The sequence below is a fragment of the Crocodylus porosus genome, unplaced genomic scaffold (genome assembly GCF_001723895.1).
Source record: "Crocodylus porosus isolate Cpor-Errol unplaced genomic scaffold, CroPor_comp1, whole genome shotgun sequence".
In the NCBI taxonomy this organism is placed as follows: Eukaryota; Metazoa; Chordata; order Crocodylia; family Crocodylidae; genus Crocodylus; species Crocodylus porosus.
The window spans coordinates 152,876,996-152,896,808 of NW_017728906.1; the positions used below are offsets into that span (position 1 = coordinate 152,876,996).

Sequence of the window (19,813 nt, forward strand, 5' to 3'; positions counted from 1 at the left end):
GAGGATGTGTATTCCTCCTTAATATAGAGCGCCACGCCCCCACCTCTCTTTCCTATCCGGTCCCTCCTATGCAGCCTATAGCCCTTGACATTCACCGCCCAATCACGTGTTGCATCCCACCACGTTTCCGTAATCCCTACTATGTCCGGGCTGGTGTCAGCCAGCAGGAGGGTGCGTTCCTCCTGCTTGTTACCCATACTATGAGCGTTTGTGTAGAGGCATTTGAGGCCTCCTGTGGATGTGTGTACTGACCCCCTAGTCCCAGCGTTACCCTGGCCCCTATCTCTTACCTGTTTATTTGCTTTGCTCATTGGGCTGGGCTGTAGTTGTGGGTGCTGTTTGGTCTGACAGTCTGATGTTTCCTCTGCCCTCATCTTCCCCTTCCCCCACAGGCCTAGTTTAAAGCCCGCCGGAGGAGGTCCGCCAACCTAGAGTGTCAGCTTTAATTTTGGAGATGCCACTGTAAGATGAGGTTTCAGTGGAAAATATTATAATAAAAAAAGTGGATTCCATTACACGATTATTTTGGTCTTGATTTTTATGCTGTAACACTATAGCAGTACCTTGTTAAAAAGTACATTTCAAGTCTCTTGGGTCAAAAAGAATGCATAGTACAGATCTTTTAAGGATTGTTTTTGGTATCCATGCAATACACATTTTTATGGGCATTTACCTGCTGGTGTGATGATAGCAGGCTGTTATGTGATTTGAAGTTTGATTTGATCGTCGTCTTTTCTGGGGTAGTCTTGCTATTAATAGGTGAAGCAGTTTTTAGGAGTGGTGTTTAATTGACTTCAGCAGAGGTCCCTGCTCACCCAGAGGACATGGTAACAGGTATTAAAAATGTATCAGTTAAGCTATATTAAAAAAGAAGGCTGATGATGGATACCACCAAATTGCCTGTATGAGGGGAGAGAAAATTCCAGCAGCTCCCCAAGTCATAGAATTCTTGATTCTGGGTTGTTTATCAGGGCAAGTTGTCAGTTTGTTATAATATGTGTACATCTCTACTAAGGATGTCAGTATAAAAAATTTCTAAATAACTTAAGGTTGCACTATATAGTGTAGCTAGGGTATAAGTTGTCTCTAAATTCCTGGCTATTTAGAAATTGCTACTTTTATTTAAAACTGGTTATTTGGAAATACTGAATCTGTTTTCTTTTGATTTTTAAACAGAGTGCTTCCAAGCTTGCATGCTATTGAAAGAGGCTAATCTAAGCAATCTTTTCACATCAACAAATGGTAGGCACGTTTCAACTCTGTGTTTAATACCATGCTATATTTTAGCTCGTCTTAAATAGCAGGTGCTTCATTTAACTACAGTTAAATAAAAACAGATGTGGAAACCAACTGTAATATTGATTTAATCAGGTGCTGTAATGTAGCCTTTTTTTTTGTTTTCACTTTCTTACTTCATACCTTCCACAAAATGAAGATGTGGCACTTTATAGGAGAAGCATCTTGTTTTCTGAACGAGAGAGTAGAGAAAGTTTAAGATCTTTCCTCATAAAACCTATTAAGCCTGGGGTGATAAATATGTGAGGGAATGAATGATTTAGGAAGTGGAGAGTTCATAATGAAAGCACTTTTTTGGCCAATTAATAATTCTCAAACCTAAATGAGAGCCGAAGAGGGAGAAGCTTGGTATGGACGTTAGTACATTGGCAAGTGTTTCTTTCGTGGCCTGTTCTAGCTTGTGTAAGTAATTTTTGACTAAAAGATAGGGTTGCAGGGCCTGCCCCTTAAAGTCCAGGAGCCACCGAATTGGTACCCAATTTAGTTGGCCTGTTTTAAAGTCCAAAATGTGATCTGATGCCAGACACTAGTTATTGGCTAATCCTATTGATTTCAAGGCACTAATTAAGCTAAATTATGTGTACTGGCTAATTTTGTGTGGGAACAGCATGAGCTCAGCTGTTAACACCCACTTAAAGCTTATTACCTTGTTCCTAAAGAGTACCTTCAAACCTCTAAATAAAACTGGTGGGATCTAGTCAGTTTTTTAGCTACTTCTAGCACAGATCTAACAGCAGATGAGATGGGCTAGAACAGGAGTGTCAAATTCATTTGGCTCTGATAGCCAGATCTGGCCACAGGTCTCATCATTAGAGCTGCCAGAACCACTGTCAGCACCACCAACTGTTAGTTAATGCCACTGCCTCTCAATTCCTCATTGCTTCAGTGACAGTTAGTTTCTTCACTACTGGTGCTTTGCTGCTGGCAGCCACAGTAAGAAGCCCTGTGGCCTGAATGAGACTGTAAACTGAGGTTTCTAGTGTTTGTGTAGGAATGTAGGTAGGTTGGTGAGGAGTAAATGGTGGTAGCCTATATCTCTGCAAATTTATCAAAGTCCTGTAGGGGGGGCACTGACATTCTTTCCATTGGAGATTCTCTTTAGTAAGGTTTGCCTAAGTTTTGCCTTGCATTTTTTTTTTTTTACTCAGCTGTTCCATTAGGGTACTCTATGTTTATAACAGTTCACAACAAAGAAGTGACTTGTATATGTTTAGGTAACTGACAATTTGGTAAAATGTTGAGTAATTTTCATTATAAAATGAACTTTTCGGTTGCTGAAAACTGCTTGTGTTTCAATTTTTCAAGTAAATGATGAAGTGACTGATGAAGATATCATGGAGAGAAGTGAATTTAGATTACAGCTGTCTGAATCTAATGGAAATAGAACAGGTTCAGAAGACAACTTTGTCTTGTGAGTATATAAGTTGTGTCTGATTCAGCTGTACTGTAGTTCACTCTTTTAAATATTTGCCTTGCAGAAGATAATTTAGCTCTTTCTAACATCAAATGCAGCTAAGTCCGTATCATGTTCAACCAGAGACCAAGATCCAGTTCTGCCCCTTAAGTTTTCCACCCTGCTTGAGTTCTTGAAAATTTGGTAACGCATACGTTTGTATATTTCATCCCTAAGACTGAGGGACAGAAAGTGGAGAGGAGCATGAAGACACACCTACCTTTTTGTGCAGGGCTGAGTAGAATTGTGTGAGTGCATTCCTTTTCCAATTGGCTAAGTTCCTGAGAACCATTAACATACAAGGTTGGTGGGTCCCTTCTCCTCCTCCATCATTTTCTGTGACTTTCTCGAGGCTGAGATGAAGGTATGTTAAAGTAATGCCTTTTCAGGGACTCTGGCAAGGGGTTAGAGAATTATGCTTACCTAAGTGACTCATAGTAGCATATAGTTTAGCCCAAACTGTTTATAATTTGGCCTGCATGGAGGATTTGAATGTATCCATTGTGCCATGTGAGTATTGCCTTTTTTCTGCAGCTAGAGATGGGATACAGGTGGGAAAAAAAGGAAGTGGGGGAGGAAGTTAAAGTGTGAGCATTATGTGGAATAAGTGAAATACTGAATGAGGCTCAGAAGACGTGGGTTCAGTTCCACACAATGCAACAGACTATTCAGGTCTTAGGGAAATTATTTAATATCTGTTTGTTTCAGTTCCTGGTTTCTAAAATGAGGTTAATTGTATCTCCTCTGTTTATGTTGTCTGTGTGGTTTAATCCCTTTGGGACAGGAGCCATCTGTTACCATTTATTTGCACAGTGCTTAGCCTCAAAACTCCACTGGCGCCATGTGACACTAACATAATACAAATAATTCAGTGAAACACAGGTCTCCTTGCTTCTGACCCCAGGTTATTCTCTCGCCAGTGAAAAAATCAGACAGAACAGAATCATTATTAGTTCTCCCAGATACCATTCAGTGTGTTTTTTCTTATTGTTTTGAACAGGAACATGGAAGAGAGGGAAAAGTCATGTTCAGAGAATGAAGAGGCAGCTAATGAAATCATGGAATTACCTTTAACGTTGCCTTATCAGAATCACAGTTGCTCTAATGTGTGTCTTGCCAACAGACCACTGACCTCCTACAAGAGTGAAAACCCCCTTAAGATACCAATCCTGTGTCAGTTCCAAAGACGACACGCAAAAGCAGACTGTCTTTCCAAGTCACATGATGTGAATTATAAAGCCCCCTGTGGGAGAAGTCTGAGAAATTTTGAAGAGGTGCAGAATTACCTGCTTGAAACGGAGTGTGACTTTTTATCCGTTGATCACTTTTCCTTCAACACATATGTACAGCTGGGCAGGAACACTGTAAACCGAGAGCCACTTGTATTTGATTTCGATATCAGCAGTGGAGCTGAGGTGGTGCCCATTTCCTTCTGCAATGACATTGACCGTACAAGATTACCCTTCTTTAAATACAGAAAGGCATCATGGCCACGTGGATACTATCTGAACAACTTTTCCAGCACGTTTGTTGATTCATGTGACTGTACAGATGGCTGCACAGATAGGTGTGTTTAAAAAAAAAAAAAAAAAAGTTGACCACAAAACTATTATTGTATTTACTCTAATATAAGATGAGGTCCCCCCCCCAGTTAGCATGGGGGAGGTGGGGGGGAGTCCATGTCTTATATTTGCATATGAAGTGGAGTGGGAAGCAGGCAGCTGCTGTGGCTCAGACTCTGGAGCCCCGGATGGGGCCAGGGTCAGACCCGCAGCAGTCTGCTGCCCACTACTCCACTTCCTTTATGCAGCCTCTGCCCCTGTTCCTACCCCTTTCTTCTCCCTCACTGTCCGGTGTCGCTTAACTGGCTCAGGCTGGGGTCTCTCTCTGGCAAAAAGTGCATGGAAACTCCTTCCCCTGCTCAGCCAATCAGCAGCATTGACGCTGCTGCATTGCCTGCCCAGCCAATCATCACCGCTAATATTGCTGCATGGCCAGTCAAGGGCTGAGCTTCCATGCTTTGGGGGTCTGACAGTAAGGTAGGGTTAGGGGAGGGGGTGGAGGGGAAGTGACAGAGCCTGGAGAGAGTTGAGGGGTGGGGAGGGAGGAGGCAGAACTGGGGAGAGGAGCAGAGGCTGTGGGGAACTGGGGTGGGGGAATGCAGGTAGCAGGAAGGCTGCAGGAAGAAGTGGGCAGGGCAGGGCAGAGGGCAAGGGGTCCACTTGATCCTCCCACCCCAGCCACTGTTTTCTCAGCTGTAACAGTGTTGGGGGGAATTCAGGACAACCTTCCAGTACTTAGATTCCAGACCTAGAAAATTATAACAAATTTATAAATTTTCCATAAATGGAATTGGATTATCGTGGGCGATTATCTTATATTCAGGGTCATCTTATATTTGAGTAAATATGATATGTCAATAATATACATGCAGTCCTCGACTTAGAACATTTCGAGTTACAACGTTTCATACTTAGTGTTTCTAAATTGACACCCTGTTTCAACTTTATGACATCAGTTTTGACTTTTGAATCTGATGCGATGCCACGCCAGCGAACAAGTTAGCTACGTCACTCATCTCCCTGGAAAACATCTGTCCAAACTTCCATGGACACTTTCTTTAAGAAAGCAGATAAGATTCCAAAAAAACCTGCAGCCAAGACTCCTGAGAATTCCAGCCAAGAACCCTTCAAAAAGTCCAACCAAGAGTCTTTCAAAAAGTTCAGCAAAGTTACCTCAAAGAAGTCCTTCCAAGTCAATAGGATTACTATTTACAATATAAATACATTAAAGTAGCTATATTACTCATCTATAATTGATCGAGTACAAAATTCTGGGGCATTTTTGGTGAAAATAGGGTGTTGGGCCTTGGTTCAGGAACCAATTCCCCACTTATAACATTGTTTCTTATGAGAAAATTGGTTCTGAGTTGTACCATTTCAACTTACAACACAATTGGTTCCTGAAAACCAAGTCTTAAGTCAGAGAAGTGCCTGTATGCAGTAATATGTAATAAAAGCATACTGTGTTTCAGATTATGAAGCTCTAGCTCTCCTGCTGGAAGCACCTAACCTGTAACATGTTCCTCCAGTCTTCTGCAGACCTTGAAAGTTAATGTGTTAGAGCAGTGTAGGGGTTACAGAAAGGACCAGGTATCTTTCATGCAAGCCCTACAAGTCTTTGACACAGTGGTGTAAGGTGACAGTGTTACAGTCGGCATAAGTAACTGCACTTTTGTCTTTCTGCTGGGAGGGGATGAAGCAGAAGCAGGAAGGGGTGCTGTAACCATTTTTTTTTTTTTTTTTTCCTTTTCTTTGCTTTATGCATTTTTCAATATTTTGTCAGTAGGTAAGTAAGTTTACCTCCCCCAACTCTGTTGTGGTTGTGCAGGCCTATGACAGAGCATAGGAGATAGAAGATATGTGAAGAAATTTTGTTTGCAGTCCCATCTACTACATAGATTTACAAGGATAAGATGTAGTTCCTGAATTAATTGGCTATGGTGGAGAATATGCTAACGTGCTTTTTAAACTGACTAGATTTAAAGGTGAGATCGTTCGTTTAAATGCATTTTCATGTGACCTTATACTGTTGCCTTTGTTAGGTTAAAATGTGCATGCCTACAGCTGACTGCAAGAGGCTTTAGTGAAAGTTCCATGTCGCCAAATAAAGCACTTCATGGATATAGGTATAAAAGACTGGAGATGCCCATTACTAGTGGGTAAGCAGCCTACAGTTCATATTGGTGTTTTATCTATGTGCACGAGTATTTTGTTCACACTAGCCTGAAACAGCTCTTGTTTTGCCAGCATCTCATATTGCGTATTTTTATAGAAACTCTATTGCCTAATCCTGGTGAAATAAGCAAAAAACAGTTAAATACATTGAAACAAAATGTCACAAAAGAGGGTTTGTATTGCAAGTGCTACTTACCTCATGCTGCAAAAATGATATGATAATAGGATAACAAAACAGGTACTGCGATAGTACGGCATCATACACAGAAGATTGTGATGTGGTTGCCTGCAATACCAGGGGACTGGACTCAGTGATTCAGGCGGTTTCTTCCATCCATGTGTTTTTGTGAGTTGCCAGATCATGACTGACTTCTTGATGTCCTTTGGAAAAAAAAGACCTCTTGCTGAAGTTGTAACAGACTTTCAGCACTGTCCACTCCAAAACCTCATAGGTGTGGATAATTTAAAAATTCCAGTAATTCTGGATTTTGATGACTGTGATGAAGTCTGTGCATTTTGACTGTCTTGTCACTCCCCAGAAGGTGTTCTGGGATAAAAAGAAATTCTTTGTCAGGATATCTGGAAGTTGTAGAGTCCTTGCTGAATATCTCTAGATTTTATAACTTTCCTATATTGGTCTCTCTGATTTTTAGGGATGAACTACTGCAAACTGGCAGGCAAAGAGGAAGTCCAAGCTCAAGCAGTGCAGTGCTTTGCTAATTCTTTTCAAATATCTGTGTATTTTCAGTGATTTTCTTTTTTGGTTATCCCCTAAAGACATGGACAAGTGACTTCTGAATTTCCCTTTTTTTCATGACAGAATTTACGAATGTAACGTATTATGCAAGTGTAACCGAATGTTGTGTCAGAACAGAGTAGTACAGCATGGCATCCAGGTTCGGTTACAGGTGTTTAACACAGAAAAGAAAGGCTGGGGAGTCCGCTGCCTTGATGATATTGACAAAGGAACATTTGTTTGCACTTACTCAGGTAATATAAAATGATGTCTGAAAGGCTCTGGTGCAGTTATCCTCATCCTGTACATCATGGAACTATTCCTGGTTGTCTGGAAACTGTTGAATTTTTAGAAGCAAACAGTGGGGTATTTGCAAAGTTGGAAGGGCAGGTGGTCTGCAGCAACTTGAATTTTGAGTATGATTCAAAGAATGAGAAACCCTAAATCAGTGGTTCTCTACCTTTTTAGGTTCCTCACTAGGACTCAAGACACTTCCATAACTTGTATGAATTGAGCAGTACCCCATTTCAAAAACTTAACTTTCTACAGTGTGTACCTCCTTGTAGAAGGGCCAGGCACTGGGGGCAGGGAAATGGCCAGATAGGGGTGATTCTGACCCTGTGCTTAACTGCTTATCTCTTCACACCTTGTGGCGCCCTTCAAAGGCCCTTGTGGTACCCTTGTTGAGAATCCCTGCTATAGCTTAGTAATGCTAGCCCAGCCTCCAGACCATTTTGAAGCTAGTCTTTTATGGCTCTGCTGTCTTAAAGCTGTGTATGTCCTTGCCCCAATGGTCTGTGTTCCCTTCTAGATACCACACGGAAATCTGCCTTTCAAAATGTGTGTTAGCTTTTCATAGAATTCTAGAATAGTAGGGCTGGAAGGGATCTCATCAGCTTGCCTAGTCCAGCCCCTTGCTCAGGGCAGGTTTGTTGTTGACTAAACCATCCCAGTCAAATGTCTGTCTGACCTGGTCTTAAAAACATCCAAGGATGGAGATTCTACAGCTTCTCTAGGTAGTCTCTTCCAATGCTTAACTATCCTCGTACTAAGAAAGTTCTTCCTAATGTCCACTCTAAATTGTCTTGGTGCAATTCAAGAGCATTGTGCCTGGTCCCATTCCCTGCAGGCACAGAGAATAATCTGTCTTCATCCTTCATATAACCACACTTCAGATATTAAATAACTTATCAAATCCTCCTCAATCTTGTCGTCAGACTAAATAAATCTTTCAGCCTATCATAATTCTTGCTAATTTAAAAACTGTAGCTGTAAGACAATGAGTATGATCAACAATTCTCTATCATCTTTTTCTCTTTAGGCAGGCTGATGAGCAGAGCTGAATCTCAGGAAACAGGCAATGCTAATCATGAGGATAATGAACATGATGCCGAGAGTGGCAGAAGTCACAGCTTACTTCCAAAGAAAAAAAGAGGGGATGTTGCTTGTTCAGATTCTGAGATTGAGGTTGTGCAGACTGGTAAAGGTGCTCTTCATGTGGAGTATGAACCTTTGACTCAACCTGCCGATTCTGAAAACAAACCACCTGAGTAAGTTGTAGGAGCAAATTTAAGCTAAGGATACAATGTGTGGTACTATTATAACGTATCACTTAGCAACACATCCAAAGGTAACTGAATGCCCTCAACTGAGAAGCCTTTTAAGTTTATTTGTCTTCAGGCAGGGCAGAACTGATCCAACTTTTTTTTTTCTCCCCAAACCTGTAACATTCTTGGCATTTCCTAGGAATCATTGATTTCCTGTTTGTATACATATTCACACTTGATCTTTCTTAGTTATCCTTTGTTATGTTACTTTGAAGACAGAATTGACAGCAATCTTTTATTTTGTGCATGTGTATTTTAAATTAACTGTTAATTGTCCTGTCTCCCTGTTGACCAGTGCTAAATGGCTGTATCAGGGGACTAAAGCTCCAAACTTGTAGTGAATTTCATAGGGGTTCAGTGGTCTGCTTGGATAATACTCATTTGAGAATGAAAGCCTAATATTGTGTGAGAATTTCAAAAACAAAATGACATGTTGTCTCTAAACTTAGTTACTTCAGTTTGTAGCATGACATAAGCCTGACAAAAAGAAGCCATGAGTTGTGTGAATTCTCCTGAACTTAATTCCATTTTTCCATGAGACTTACTCTCTGATTACTCGTCCATTAATAGTTACAAATCTTTGTTCATCTCATGGGTTGAATGGTTTTGAGGCTTTGTAAGGTATTTTGAGATCCTAAAATGGTTAGCTGGTTAAAATGGCAACTGTTATTTTATACAGGCTGTTTCTTGTACTGCTTTAAAGTTGGGGAGTAGATAACTAGGGATTGTAGCCAAGGTAATGATTGTACATGCATTTTCATTTGAGGGATGAAATACAAGGAGCCACTGGGAAACTTGTTCCGTATAACAGGAGCTACAAGAGAGAAGGATTTTATACCAACATGGTCAAGATGTGTGGAAGGGCACAGTGGGGAGTAGAAAGAAAAGGTCTGTGATGTATCCTGAAGCAAGTCATGACTGATAAAGAGGGATCCTGGTTTTCCCTGATTAAAAAAAATCACAAATTCTCTGATAAAACCCTCAAAATCTGTTGTTTAAAATTAAATGCTGCCCCCCAGCCCTGCATGTGCCTCTCACTTCCCCCACAGCCTTGCTGGTGCCTCTTGCCTCCCACCCACAGCCCTGCTGGAGGGGGTCCAGCAGGGCCCTGCTGTGGGCTCGGGTGGGGTGGCTCCCCATCTCCATGTGCACTCCTTCAGGGCAGGGATGAACCCATGGCCCCAGATTTGTGTGAGGTAGGCTGCGGACTCGAGCTTCTGCCCTTCTTCCCTCCCGCAGGGCCTTTGCAACCCCACAGGTATGACCTGGTGTGTCTGGGAACAGCGGGGCCACATGGGGACCCCCTTGCTCCCCCGCTGTCCTGTTGCCTCGCCTCCTGTGCCTGCTGCTGCTTTGAGGAGTACAGGCTCATGCTGCTTCCCTCAGTGCAGCCTGATGCTCAGGAGGCACATTGCTGGGGCATTGTGGGGTGAGCAGCAGTGAGATCCCTATGTGGCTCCTCTGTCGTGCCTGTGGGGCTGCAGAGGCCCCAAGGGAGGGAAGCAGGGTGGAAGCTCAAGCCCACAGCCTGCCCCATGCCAGAACTGGAGGCGGAGGTTCCCCCTGCCCCCTGAGAATAAAAGACATGGAGTGCCCAGCCAGCTGCATGTGGACTGCGAGCTGTGCTATTGGAACGAGCAGGCTTGGCGCCTCCATGTATGGCTTACTTTAAGGGCTTGATAGCTCCACTCCAGTTCCACATGCCGCTGGGCGGCTACTCCACGTCTTCCCTCACTACCTCCCTGGCCCCCAGCCCCCAGCCAGCTCCCTGCAGGAGTGGCAGGTGGTAGCACGTGGAACCAGAGCGGCACTATCTGCCCTTAAGGGAAGCTGCATGTAGAGATGACAAGCCCAGTTGGGCCAATAGCGCTGCTCGTAGTCTGCGTGCTGCTGGGCAGGCACTCCATGTCTTTCACCAACACCTCCTCACTCGCTCAGCCCCCAGCCAGTTCCCCCCCAGCTCCTTGCAAACTCCACTTACGTAACGTTACCAAGGCTTACCTAACCTCGCAAAGCTTACCTCAGGCTCCAGAAGGAAAGTGAGCCTGAGGTAAGCCTTGGAACTAAAAACCTTAGGCTCTGCCCTTCCCCCTTTCCCTCCGGGCAGGGTTGTGGGGGTTTCCCACCCCTTTTGTAATCAACTCGTGCAGGCTTGAGCTGTACCACCAGCAGAGCTCTTTGCAAAAGGAGGAAAACTGTGGTTTTCTCCATTTTTCTGTGGGAAACGGAAAACCCGGATCCCTGCTGATAAATCTCTAATATCTGTATTAACAAACTGTTATTAAATTGTAACTTTAAAACTGATAGAACATAAGTTCACCCCCATTTCCATCAGCAAAGCCAATTTCCCATATTCAGACTTGTGCCTTCAATATTAGGGAAACCTATATATCTTACTCTGAATTAATCATTGTATAAAATATAAAAATACCACCCATTAGCCATATTTCACTGACATAAGTACGTAAGGCAGGGGAGAGGTACACCTTGTAGACTGAATGCATCCAGAGATTTGTAAGCTCAGCCCTGCCTTCTGCCTGATTTTAGACTAACATGGCTGCTCGGAGAGAAGCAGCTTGATATACTGTGATATCAGTACTGTATAAAGCACTTAAGAGGCTGTTACGTAATCCACACAGCCTTTTACATTGTTAATTTGGCATAAGCCAGGGCTGCCCAACCCTTGGCCTGTGGGCTAGACCTGGCCTGCAGAGTCATGTCATCTGATCCGTGGGGCTGCAGACAGGGGGCTGGAAATATGGCACTAGGGGAGCAATGACATATCTGGACCATGGACCGGCCCCAGGAGGCCCAGTCCAGGTGCTGACTGCAAGAGATCTGGACTGGCTGCAGACCACTCGCCTAGCCCACAGAACCAAAATGTTGAGCACCACTAGCATAAGCCATTTAACGCACATTGTTAAAGCAGCAGGCACCCAAGGGTGTCTGCCACATCAAGGGCTTGAGCAGGCTGCAGAGCAGCTGGCAGGTGACTGCAGAGCCAATCAAGTAGTCACAAGACAGCCAGGAGGTAGCCTGATTTGGAGGAGGGCTAGGCAGTCTCAGTATAAGACCAGACTCAAAGAGCAGTGCTGCTAGTTGCAGCTGAGAAGCCAATGGGGTAACATTTGTCCAGCTGAAGGGGTCTGCTTCTAGAACATCCTGGAGGTCAGGGTAGGAACTATGGGGATGGAGAAGGTTCCTGGTCCTGGGGCATGACTTAAAACTACAACCTGCTGGGGTTGGATGGGGTGATGGGGCTGCCTGTGGCAGGGCAGTCTCCAGGAAATGCCACATCTGTGCCTCCCCAGTGAAAGGAAGTATGCGGTACTGGAAAGCCTCTGCCCCACTGCCTTGTGGGTGACCCTATGGAGGGGAAAGGCTATGGGAGCATACCCTGATACGAAAGCACCAGGCTTGGGCAACAGAACAGGGGCCAGGAGGGTCCAAGGCCCAACACCTGGATGTGAGTGAGGCCTAATGGGACGCCAGGAGTGAGTTCCAGGTATGTTGATAGATGCCTGAGGCCTGAGTGGGCCATAGGCTGAGTTTGGAGTCCAGGGAGGTCGACAAACACCTGAGGCCCAAGGGGCATAAGGCCCAGAAGCCCCAGTGAGGGGGCAGAGTGTGAGGGGCAAGGAACCTTATGAGAGGCAAGTACCCCAAAAAGGGAGCATGTGGCCCAGGCATGTCTAAGGACACCTGAGGCCAGGTTTGGGCCAGGGGACTTGGAAGTGGTTTTGGATGCCATCTGTGAGGCAAGGGATACAATAAAGGGAAGGTTGGAGCTGTATATTACACCCTTGGCATCAGGGCATTAAATGGGCAGCCTCCTATGTAGAAACAACTCTTTTTATTTTTAAGTTGCAACAAAGGTGTGGCAAGTGAGCCAGGTGGGCAGACTGCCCTAGAGAGGTGGGCAGGCTGATGTGAGGCCCCAGGACAGCCCCATTGCACTTAATTTGTGTGTTCAAGGCATGGCTTTAACTGATTTAAGAGTACTGGAATAGTGTGGTTCAGCTGCTTGTACTTCATTTGGATTTCTTATCTTGTTACTCCTGAAGTATGCTTAACATAGCTGTTCATATCACATTCAGGCTTCCTACTTTGTTCTTTAGAGTCATAAGTGTCATGCATACAGAAAGATGGTGTTCTCAGAGAATAAATTGATTTTAATCCATATAATAATGTCACTACTTCCCCTGGCCATACCAGCTTCTGAATTTAGTGTTTGAGTTCCACAAGCTAGAAGTTGTTAGCTGTGTTAGTCTGAAGCATCTGACAACGTAGGTTGCTATCTCTGAATGCTTGTTTCTCTGAACCAGTTAGTCTTAGGTGCCTCCCTGCCTTGCCTTCTGCCAGGCTAAAAAGATACTGTTGATTTGTCATCATCTATAGCATAGGACAAGATCACCATCTCTGTAGAATAAGTAGTCACACTTTCTTTTTAAGTTGTCTGTAATCTTCCATGAACAAGAATTGTTACTGTTTATCTGTACAGTGCCCACCACTGTACAGCTACATCTTGGCTGGAGCTTCTGAGAGCCACTGCAGTGTAAATATTAATAACATTAAACAGAACTTGACTTTGGTTTATTTAAAAATATATTTTAATTTTTAAAATCCCATCTCTTGTCCCAGTCCCAGTTTGTTCTTTTTCTCTGTCCAGTGGTAAGGAGGGGGATTCTCTTCTACTTTGGAAGATCTGTATTCTTTAGTTATACCCTTACAGGCTCCCTGTTTGCTCATTGTCCCAGCCAGTTTGAGAACAATACTGGTGCCTTAGTTGTTACTAGTGTTAGCAAAAGTAGAAAGGAAAAAACCAAAAGCCCTGAATGTAGGCATTCAGCTCAGAGAAGAGCATGGTACAATAATCAGTATGAGTGGATGAATAGATTTTGACTGCATGCAGGAAACTTGAGTAAGTAAGAACTTGCTGTTGTTCCTTTTTAAAACTTCTTCAAAAAATAAAAACTACTGATAATATCCTTTTAAGAAAAAAAGTTCTTAGAAGGTGAGTCCAGTATAATGGACAATTGAAATATACTTATAAAAGGCCAACTCCTCTGTTTTTTGGGGGGAAAACTGCCAGAAAACTTCTGCTGACTTAAGACTGCAGACCTTGCCTTGCAATCTATTTCTTTACTTACTAGAAAATGTTAGAAAAATCATTTTTGCAAGAATTATTGATGGGTCTTTTGTCTCATGTAGTCTTCTTTTGCTATCTCTGTACAGGTTTCAGAATAATGGATGTAATCCAAATAATTTGAGCAACTGTGGTGTTAGAAGGCCTAAAGCCAGAATAGATTTTCTCCACAATCACCAGTCGAAACTGGTAAGCATGAAGCATAATGGATCTGTTTAATGAATTATGTATATTTAGTGAAGTCAGAAAGAAGTTAATTTTGACCTTGGACATCACTAGACACTTAATCTTTCCCAGTACAGAAAATTATTTGAAAAAGAACAAACATATCTTATTGCAGGAGTTCTGTGATATAGCTCTGTCTGCTTGTAGCTCAGAAGTACTCAGTCTTTCTCCTTTATCACTGTACCAGCATGCACATACTATGCATTCCTTGAGCTGTCTATGAGTTGCATAAATTGCTGCTATAGCTTCCTCACTTTTTTTTTCCTGTACATTTGAGACTTTCTTTCCAGATTAGAGCCCTTTTTCATATTTCAAACAGTTTTTCCTGGAACTGAATTTGGGAGCAAGTGATAAGATTCACCTGTATCCTTCCTTAAATTGTTAAATGGATTCAAATCTGAGCATCATGCCTGGATGCTCTCATGATCAGACTTACTGTCTGACGTAGCAGCAAAGGCTGCTACCATATTTATCCAAATCCAAGATGACTTGAAATTTCAGACAAGCGCCCATAATTAGATTCTGGACATGGAAAATGTGTAAGTTCATTATAATTTTCCATGTAAAAGACCTAATTTTGGAGGGTTGTCTTTTAAATCTCCACCCCGCCCATTGCTGCAGTAAGGATACAAACAGCAGAGAAGTAAAGGTGCTTAACCTCTACCCCTTGCTGCCTGTCCCTCCCCCTGAGCCAGGGCACCCCACTCCTGCTCCTGTGCTCACTCCTTGCACTTTGCACCCTGGTGCTGGCCTTTTCCCCCCAGCCTGCATCCTCTGTCCCTGCACCCCCTGTGCTGGTTGTTCTCTGGGCTGCTTTGCCCTGCTGCTGCCCACTCCCAGTGCTGCTCCACTCCCCCAGTTGCAGCTCCAGCTCTGGCTGGGGCAGGGAGCACAGAGCGTAACATGTGCTATTTCCAGTCACAGCCTGGCTATGTAGCAGCTATTGTGATGGTGGCAGCTCCAGCCCCAGTGGCAGGGAGCAAAGGCTGGTGGAGAGGGGAGCTGCTAATGTAAGAGCCCAGAGCATCTACTGTATCAGCATCCCCACACTTCAAAATGGGTAGGAGTGCTTTATCTAAAGCTCGTAGAACAAACTTTGGTTAAAGCACACGCACACACCCTCCACCCCTCAATTTTTGGAGCACGAGGAGGCTGATGCATAAGACACAGAGGCTGGCTGAAGCATGCTAACTAACATGCTGCAGCAGACTCAATGAATAGAGTCTGCTTGGAGCAGCCTCCCAGCTCATGTACAGGCATCCTAAATGTCTTGCTGCATCTGAGCCTTAATTCTGGAATTCTCATACATTGTAATCTAGTACCATTTTTATGTTACATTAAGCCTGAAATCTAGGCTATTGAAATTCTGTCAGTCAAAATACTAGATTAAGATAGGTTTGAAACTCCAAAGCCCTAAAGCCCATTTGCCTTTCTCTGTTAACAAAGATGCATAGAGAAGAGCACTATCTTCACTTTCTTTCTTTTTTTTCTTTTAAGGGAGTTGATACACTGGTGCACGATGCCACCTCAGATGAAGATAGCTCTTTATCCCAGCAGTCAACCAAATTGAAACCAACCACTGGAACCAAGAGAAGAAAAGGAAGTAGGTTTGCAGAGCTAATAATATTGCATTGTTAATGTACTTCTGCCCTGTCCAGTCGTAAAGTTGCAATTTAAAAACTGGTCTTTGAATTTGTGCAAACCTGTTCAAATTCTGTACCTCTGAGTAGACTGACACAGCAGCTAGGCTGTTCTACCAGGATTTAGCAGCACTGAAATTTATTACTTATCACTGAAGATGTAGACCATGCAATAACAATATACTGCAAAAATTATGCTGTAAACAACTATTAAAATAGATAAAAATTTCCTGTCCAGAGTAGTTTAAAGCCTGACCCTGTAAGAGGCTGAGCACTCCTGGAAAAGTGATAAGCTTCTCTTGCTTTCAACTATAGTATAATATTGAGAAGCCCACAATCATGCAAAATCAGGTCCTATTTTGGTATGGTAAAACAGTGGTTGACATAAACAGGGAAGTGGTATAAAAGTGGGGGACATGTATAGCTACAAAAAAATCATGGGGAAACATTTGCTATTTGCGTATGCCCCATTAGCTCTTCTGTTTGTCCAGAATGAAGCCAGAAGCAGAGGTTAGCAATATAATGCTGCCTGGTAGAAGTAAGTTCTAAGGATGAATTTGAAATTTGAGGGGGAAGACTGGCTCTTATACCAGATGTGGAAGGATGTTCTAAGCATTGAGGTGGGAAGCACAACTGCTTATGGGAGAAGGTTTGGAGAGCAAGAACGTGAGCTGTATTTTCAGTGCAAGACATGGGATGGTAGGAAGGGAGAGTTAGAGAGAAACTACAGTGGGGGGATATAGGCAGAGCTGTACTTCCTGCTTCTGAAAATGACAAGAAAGTGTTTGAGCTACTTGCATATTGGAGGCCAGCTGAGGAGCAAATGGGTATTTGGCAGGAAGCAAGCAGAGCACACTTTAAGTTTGCAGTGTTACTCTGTCAGGTGCTGAGTAGCTTTCAATAGGTGCAGACAAATAACTCATGCTTTCAAATGTTTGTTGACAGAACTAAACCTGCAACAGGAGCTAGAGGATCTGGAGGAGACCATGCAGGTTGAATCCACTGTCAGCCTTGGTGCAAAGTGTAAAGAGGGGACATCTCCACAGGATCTTGCACATGGTAAATTGGTCACGCAAGGTGATGCTTATGCTGTGAAAAAGGACAAGGCCCTACTCCGTAAGAGTGATTTCAAAGAAGAAAACTTTAAGAGCTCCAAACAAGATCCTTTTTGTCATGAGATGCTTATGAAGAATTCTGATCAAGAAAACATTTATTTGTTGGATGCCACAAAAGAAGGAAATGTGGGTCGATTTCTTAATGTAAGTTTAAAAAAAAAAAAAAAAGTGTGCGTGTTCAGTGAGAGATTTTAACTTTAAAAAGTGACTCTTTATTTACATAAACAAATCATTCCTTTTGCAAAATTTTACTATCCCCTGCTCCTGTGGTGAGCTGCATATGTATTTATTTTGGGGTTGGGGTAGAAGTTGATCTAAGAATAAAATATCCCCAAGTGGTGAGGGTGTTTCCTGATTCTTTGTTCAGACAGCAGACTGAATGCCTGATAAGATCAGAGGCCTTCTTACTTCCCGGTTGGTGTTCCAAAGCCACTGTTAATGCTGGTTTGTGCCAGTTCAAGGATGTGTTATGTAATGCAGTAGGAAATTTCAATCTGTACTCCTGACCAACACACCTGTGAAGAGACTCTTTAAAAAATCCTTCCCTGGTGCCATGCACAGCCTAACACATATTGAGAATAGGATCTCACCCACAGAATCCTTTCCACCAATTAAGGCACCTAATTTATTCACACATCTATTCAGAAGTACTACTCTCCTAGCTGACAGTGTAACTTAATGTCTTTTGTTTGTTATTGAAAGTAGTGTTATTTCCTGTCTCAAATAGAGAAAATATCATCATAAACTATCATAGGATAGCTTGAGTAAAACACCCTTGTTTTTAATATACAAAAGTATTTATGGTACCTTAGAAATGATGAAGGTAGTTCTTCCCATGATGTGGCCTTATAATAAGAAAAAAAATTAGTGCATGCTAATCTGGATGGTAGGAATTTTCTGTCTTCTTAAGCTTATTATAAATGTCTGAAACTAAATTTATATAATTGGATGTTCACCCTTTGGCTGTACAGTGCTAATGTTTAATTGTAAATTAAGTAAAATATTTTGCTTTACAGCATAGCTGCTGCCCAAATCTCTTTGTGCAAAGTGTCTTTGTAGAGACTCACAACAAGAATTTCCCCTGGGTGGCATTCTTCACAAACAGGTTGGAACTTTTTTTTAATGTTATTTATTCAATCAACAAGAAAATAACAGGTCCCTCCAGCTATTAGAGAAGTGTGTTTCAAGTGGACAGGTGTTTAGAGTGAGAAATCACAACACTACATTCTTGTTGGTCACCTCTATATAGACCTGTGGTTCTCAATCTTTTTATACTCAGGGCACCCCTCAGGAAATGCCATTTATTAGCTTTCATTCATTTTTGACTGCAGAAAAGATTAGAGCCATTCTTCTGTAGCCAAGAACTTGGTGGAGACCACAGTAGGTCAGAAAGTATTTGGCACTATGGATTCCTATTTGAAATCTCTGGGTTTATGTTGTTAATTATATGTAATCAAACACACACTTACCAGTGTGTGGGACCCTTAAACATCTCATGGCATCCCAAAACGCTGTGGCACCCTGGTTGAGAATTGCTGATAAAGGCTAAAGACTGAATTGGTAATCGAACTAAGGTACATGATTACCAGCCTAGAGGTGTATCGTCATGTTCTGTTGACATACAGCAGTGACAAGCAGGTGCCAATAATTTCTCCAGTGTTGTACCTGTTCAGTGGAAGTATAGCATTTATCTCTATGGCTGCAGAAGCATGAATTCACTGGACAAAAAAAATGTCCCTTTTGTAACGTATAATTGGGTCAGAAATAAGGTATGAAGAGCAAGTTGTTACTCTATTCCTGTCCCAGGCCTTGTGCCTCATTACAAAGAACTAATGTGGTTCCATTGAAATCTGACCTCCAGGCATTTATGAATTATCTTGATTTCTACCTTGTGGTATTTTAGGGTCTGAGTAAACAAAGACTTGACACACTGTAGCTAGTCAAAAGGACATCACAGCCTGTACTGTCATTTAGGTACTTGCAGGGATTCTTTGGTTGGATAAGTGAGTTCATGTAAACATTAGAATGAGTGTCATCTAGACATTGATGTGAGTTGCATTTAGATTCAGTGGTCCAACCACAGTCTCTGATTTAAGATTGTCTCAGCATTTTTAGTGTAATGTTCATTAAGGGGATTGCAAGCATAGACAGCTTTTAGGTAGAATACCATGTACACCAGGCATTCTTTGCATCCTTCCCACGGACTCCCTCTATCATTCTCCCTGCCTCTCTATTTCAGGCATAGCTTCATGAGTAGATAGTGGTAGAGTGAAAGCACAGTCCCATAAAAGGTTCTATCCATTTAAATATATTGACATAGTATGTTTGCCTCCTAGGCACGTGAAAGGTGGAACTGAACTCGCGTGGGATTATGGTTATGAAGCTGGAAGCATGCCAGAGACTGAGATCCCCTGTCAGTGTGGAGTTCAGAAGTGCAGGAAAAAAATTTTATAGACAAATCTTTCCTACTATCAGCATGTCCACATAAATGGGAAAATCACATGCAAAAAAGTACAGGACACTATAGCAGAATTGCATTTCTCCAGTGGACCTTCATATAAGCTTGTGCACTGGATTGGTTTAGTCATTATTGACTTAAGTATACTAGTGTTTACTTCTTTCAGTTGTAGCATAACAGTGTGGTCATGAGCACAAGCATGATTTTTTTCCCTAGGCTATTTTAATGCTTCATGCTTTGTTTTTTATTTCTTTTTTTATGTTAAAAAATGGAAGAACACTTTGTTTGCACGTCAGTTTTCCTTAAGTTACATGGTGGCTAAGGAACCATAATAATGTTTGTGATGGATATGCGTAGGCAAGCAGAACTATCTTTTGAATACAGTTACTGTATTTGCAAA

General features: G+C 42.5%; 1 protein-coding gene across 2 annotated transcripts in view; it reads left to right on the plus strand.

Moving 5' to 3' along the window:
* Positions 1 to 19,457, plus strand: part of LOC109306531 (histone-lysine N-methyltransferase SETDB2-like) — a 24,937-nt gene extending 5,480 nt beyond the window's left edge. Inside the window, exons 4-14 of one of the 2 annotated variants that reach the window (XM_019529950.1) lie at positions 1,177 to 1,242; positions 2,602 to 2,707; positions 3,750 to 4,316; positions 6,354 to 6,470; positions 7,307 to 7,476; positions 8,544 to 8,772; positions 14,065 to 14,164; positions 15,698 to 15,803; positions 16,786 to 17,099; positions 17,972 to 18,060; positions 19,292 to 19,457. In XM_019529950.1, the coding sequence (XP_019385495.1) occupies positions 1,177 to 1,242; positions 2,602 to 2,707; positions 3,750 to 4,316; positions 6,354 to 6,470; positions 7,307 to 7,476; positions 8,544 to 8,772; positions 14,065 to 14,164; positions 15,698 to 15,803; positions 16,786 to 17,099; positions 17,972 to 18,060; positions 19,292 to 19,409 (1,982 nt within the window). In that variant the 3' untranslated portion in view covers positions 19,410 to 19,457. Of the gene's footprint in view, positions 1 to 1,176; positions 1,243 to 2,601; positions 2,708 to 2,897; positions 2,998 to 3,749; positions 4,317 to 6,353; positions 6,471 to 7,306; positions 7,477 to 8,543; positions 8,773 to 14,064; positions 14,165 to 15,697; positions 15,804 to 16,785; positions 17,100 to 17,971; positions 18,061 to 19,291 lie in introns of those variants that run through there. The other variant, XM_019529951.1, reaches the window with a different exon arrangement.
* Positions 19,458 to 19,813: the final 356 nt, after the last annotated feature.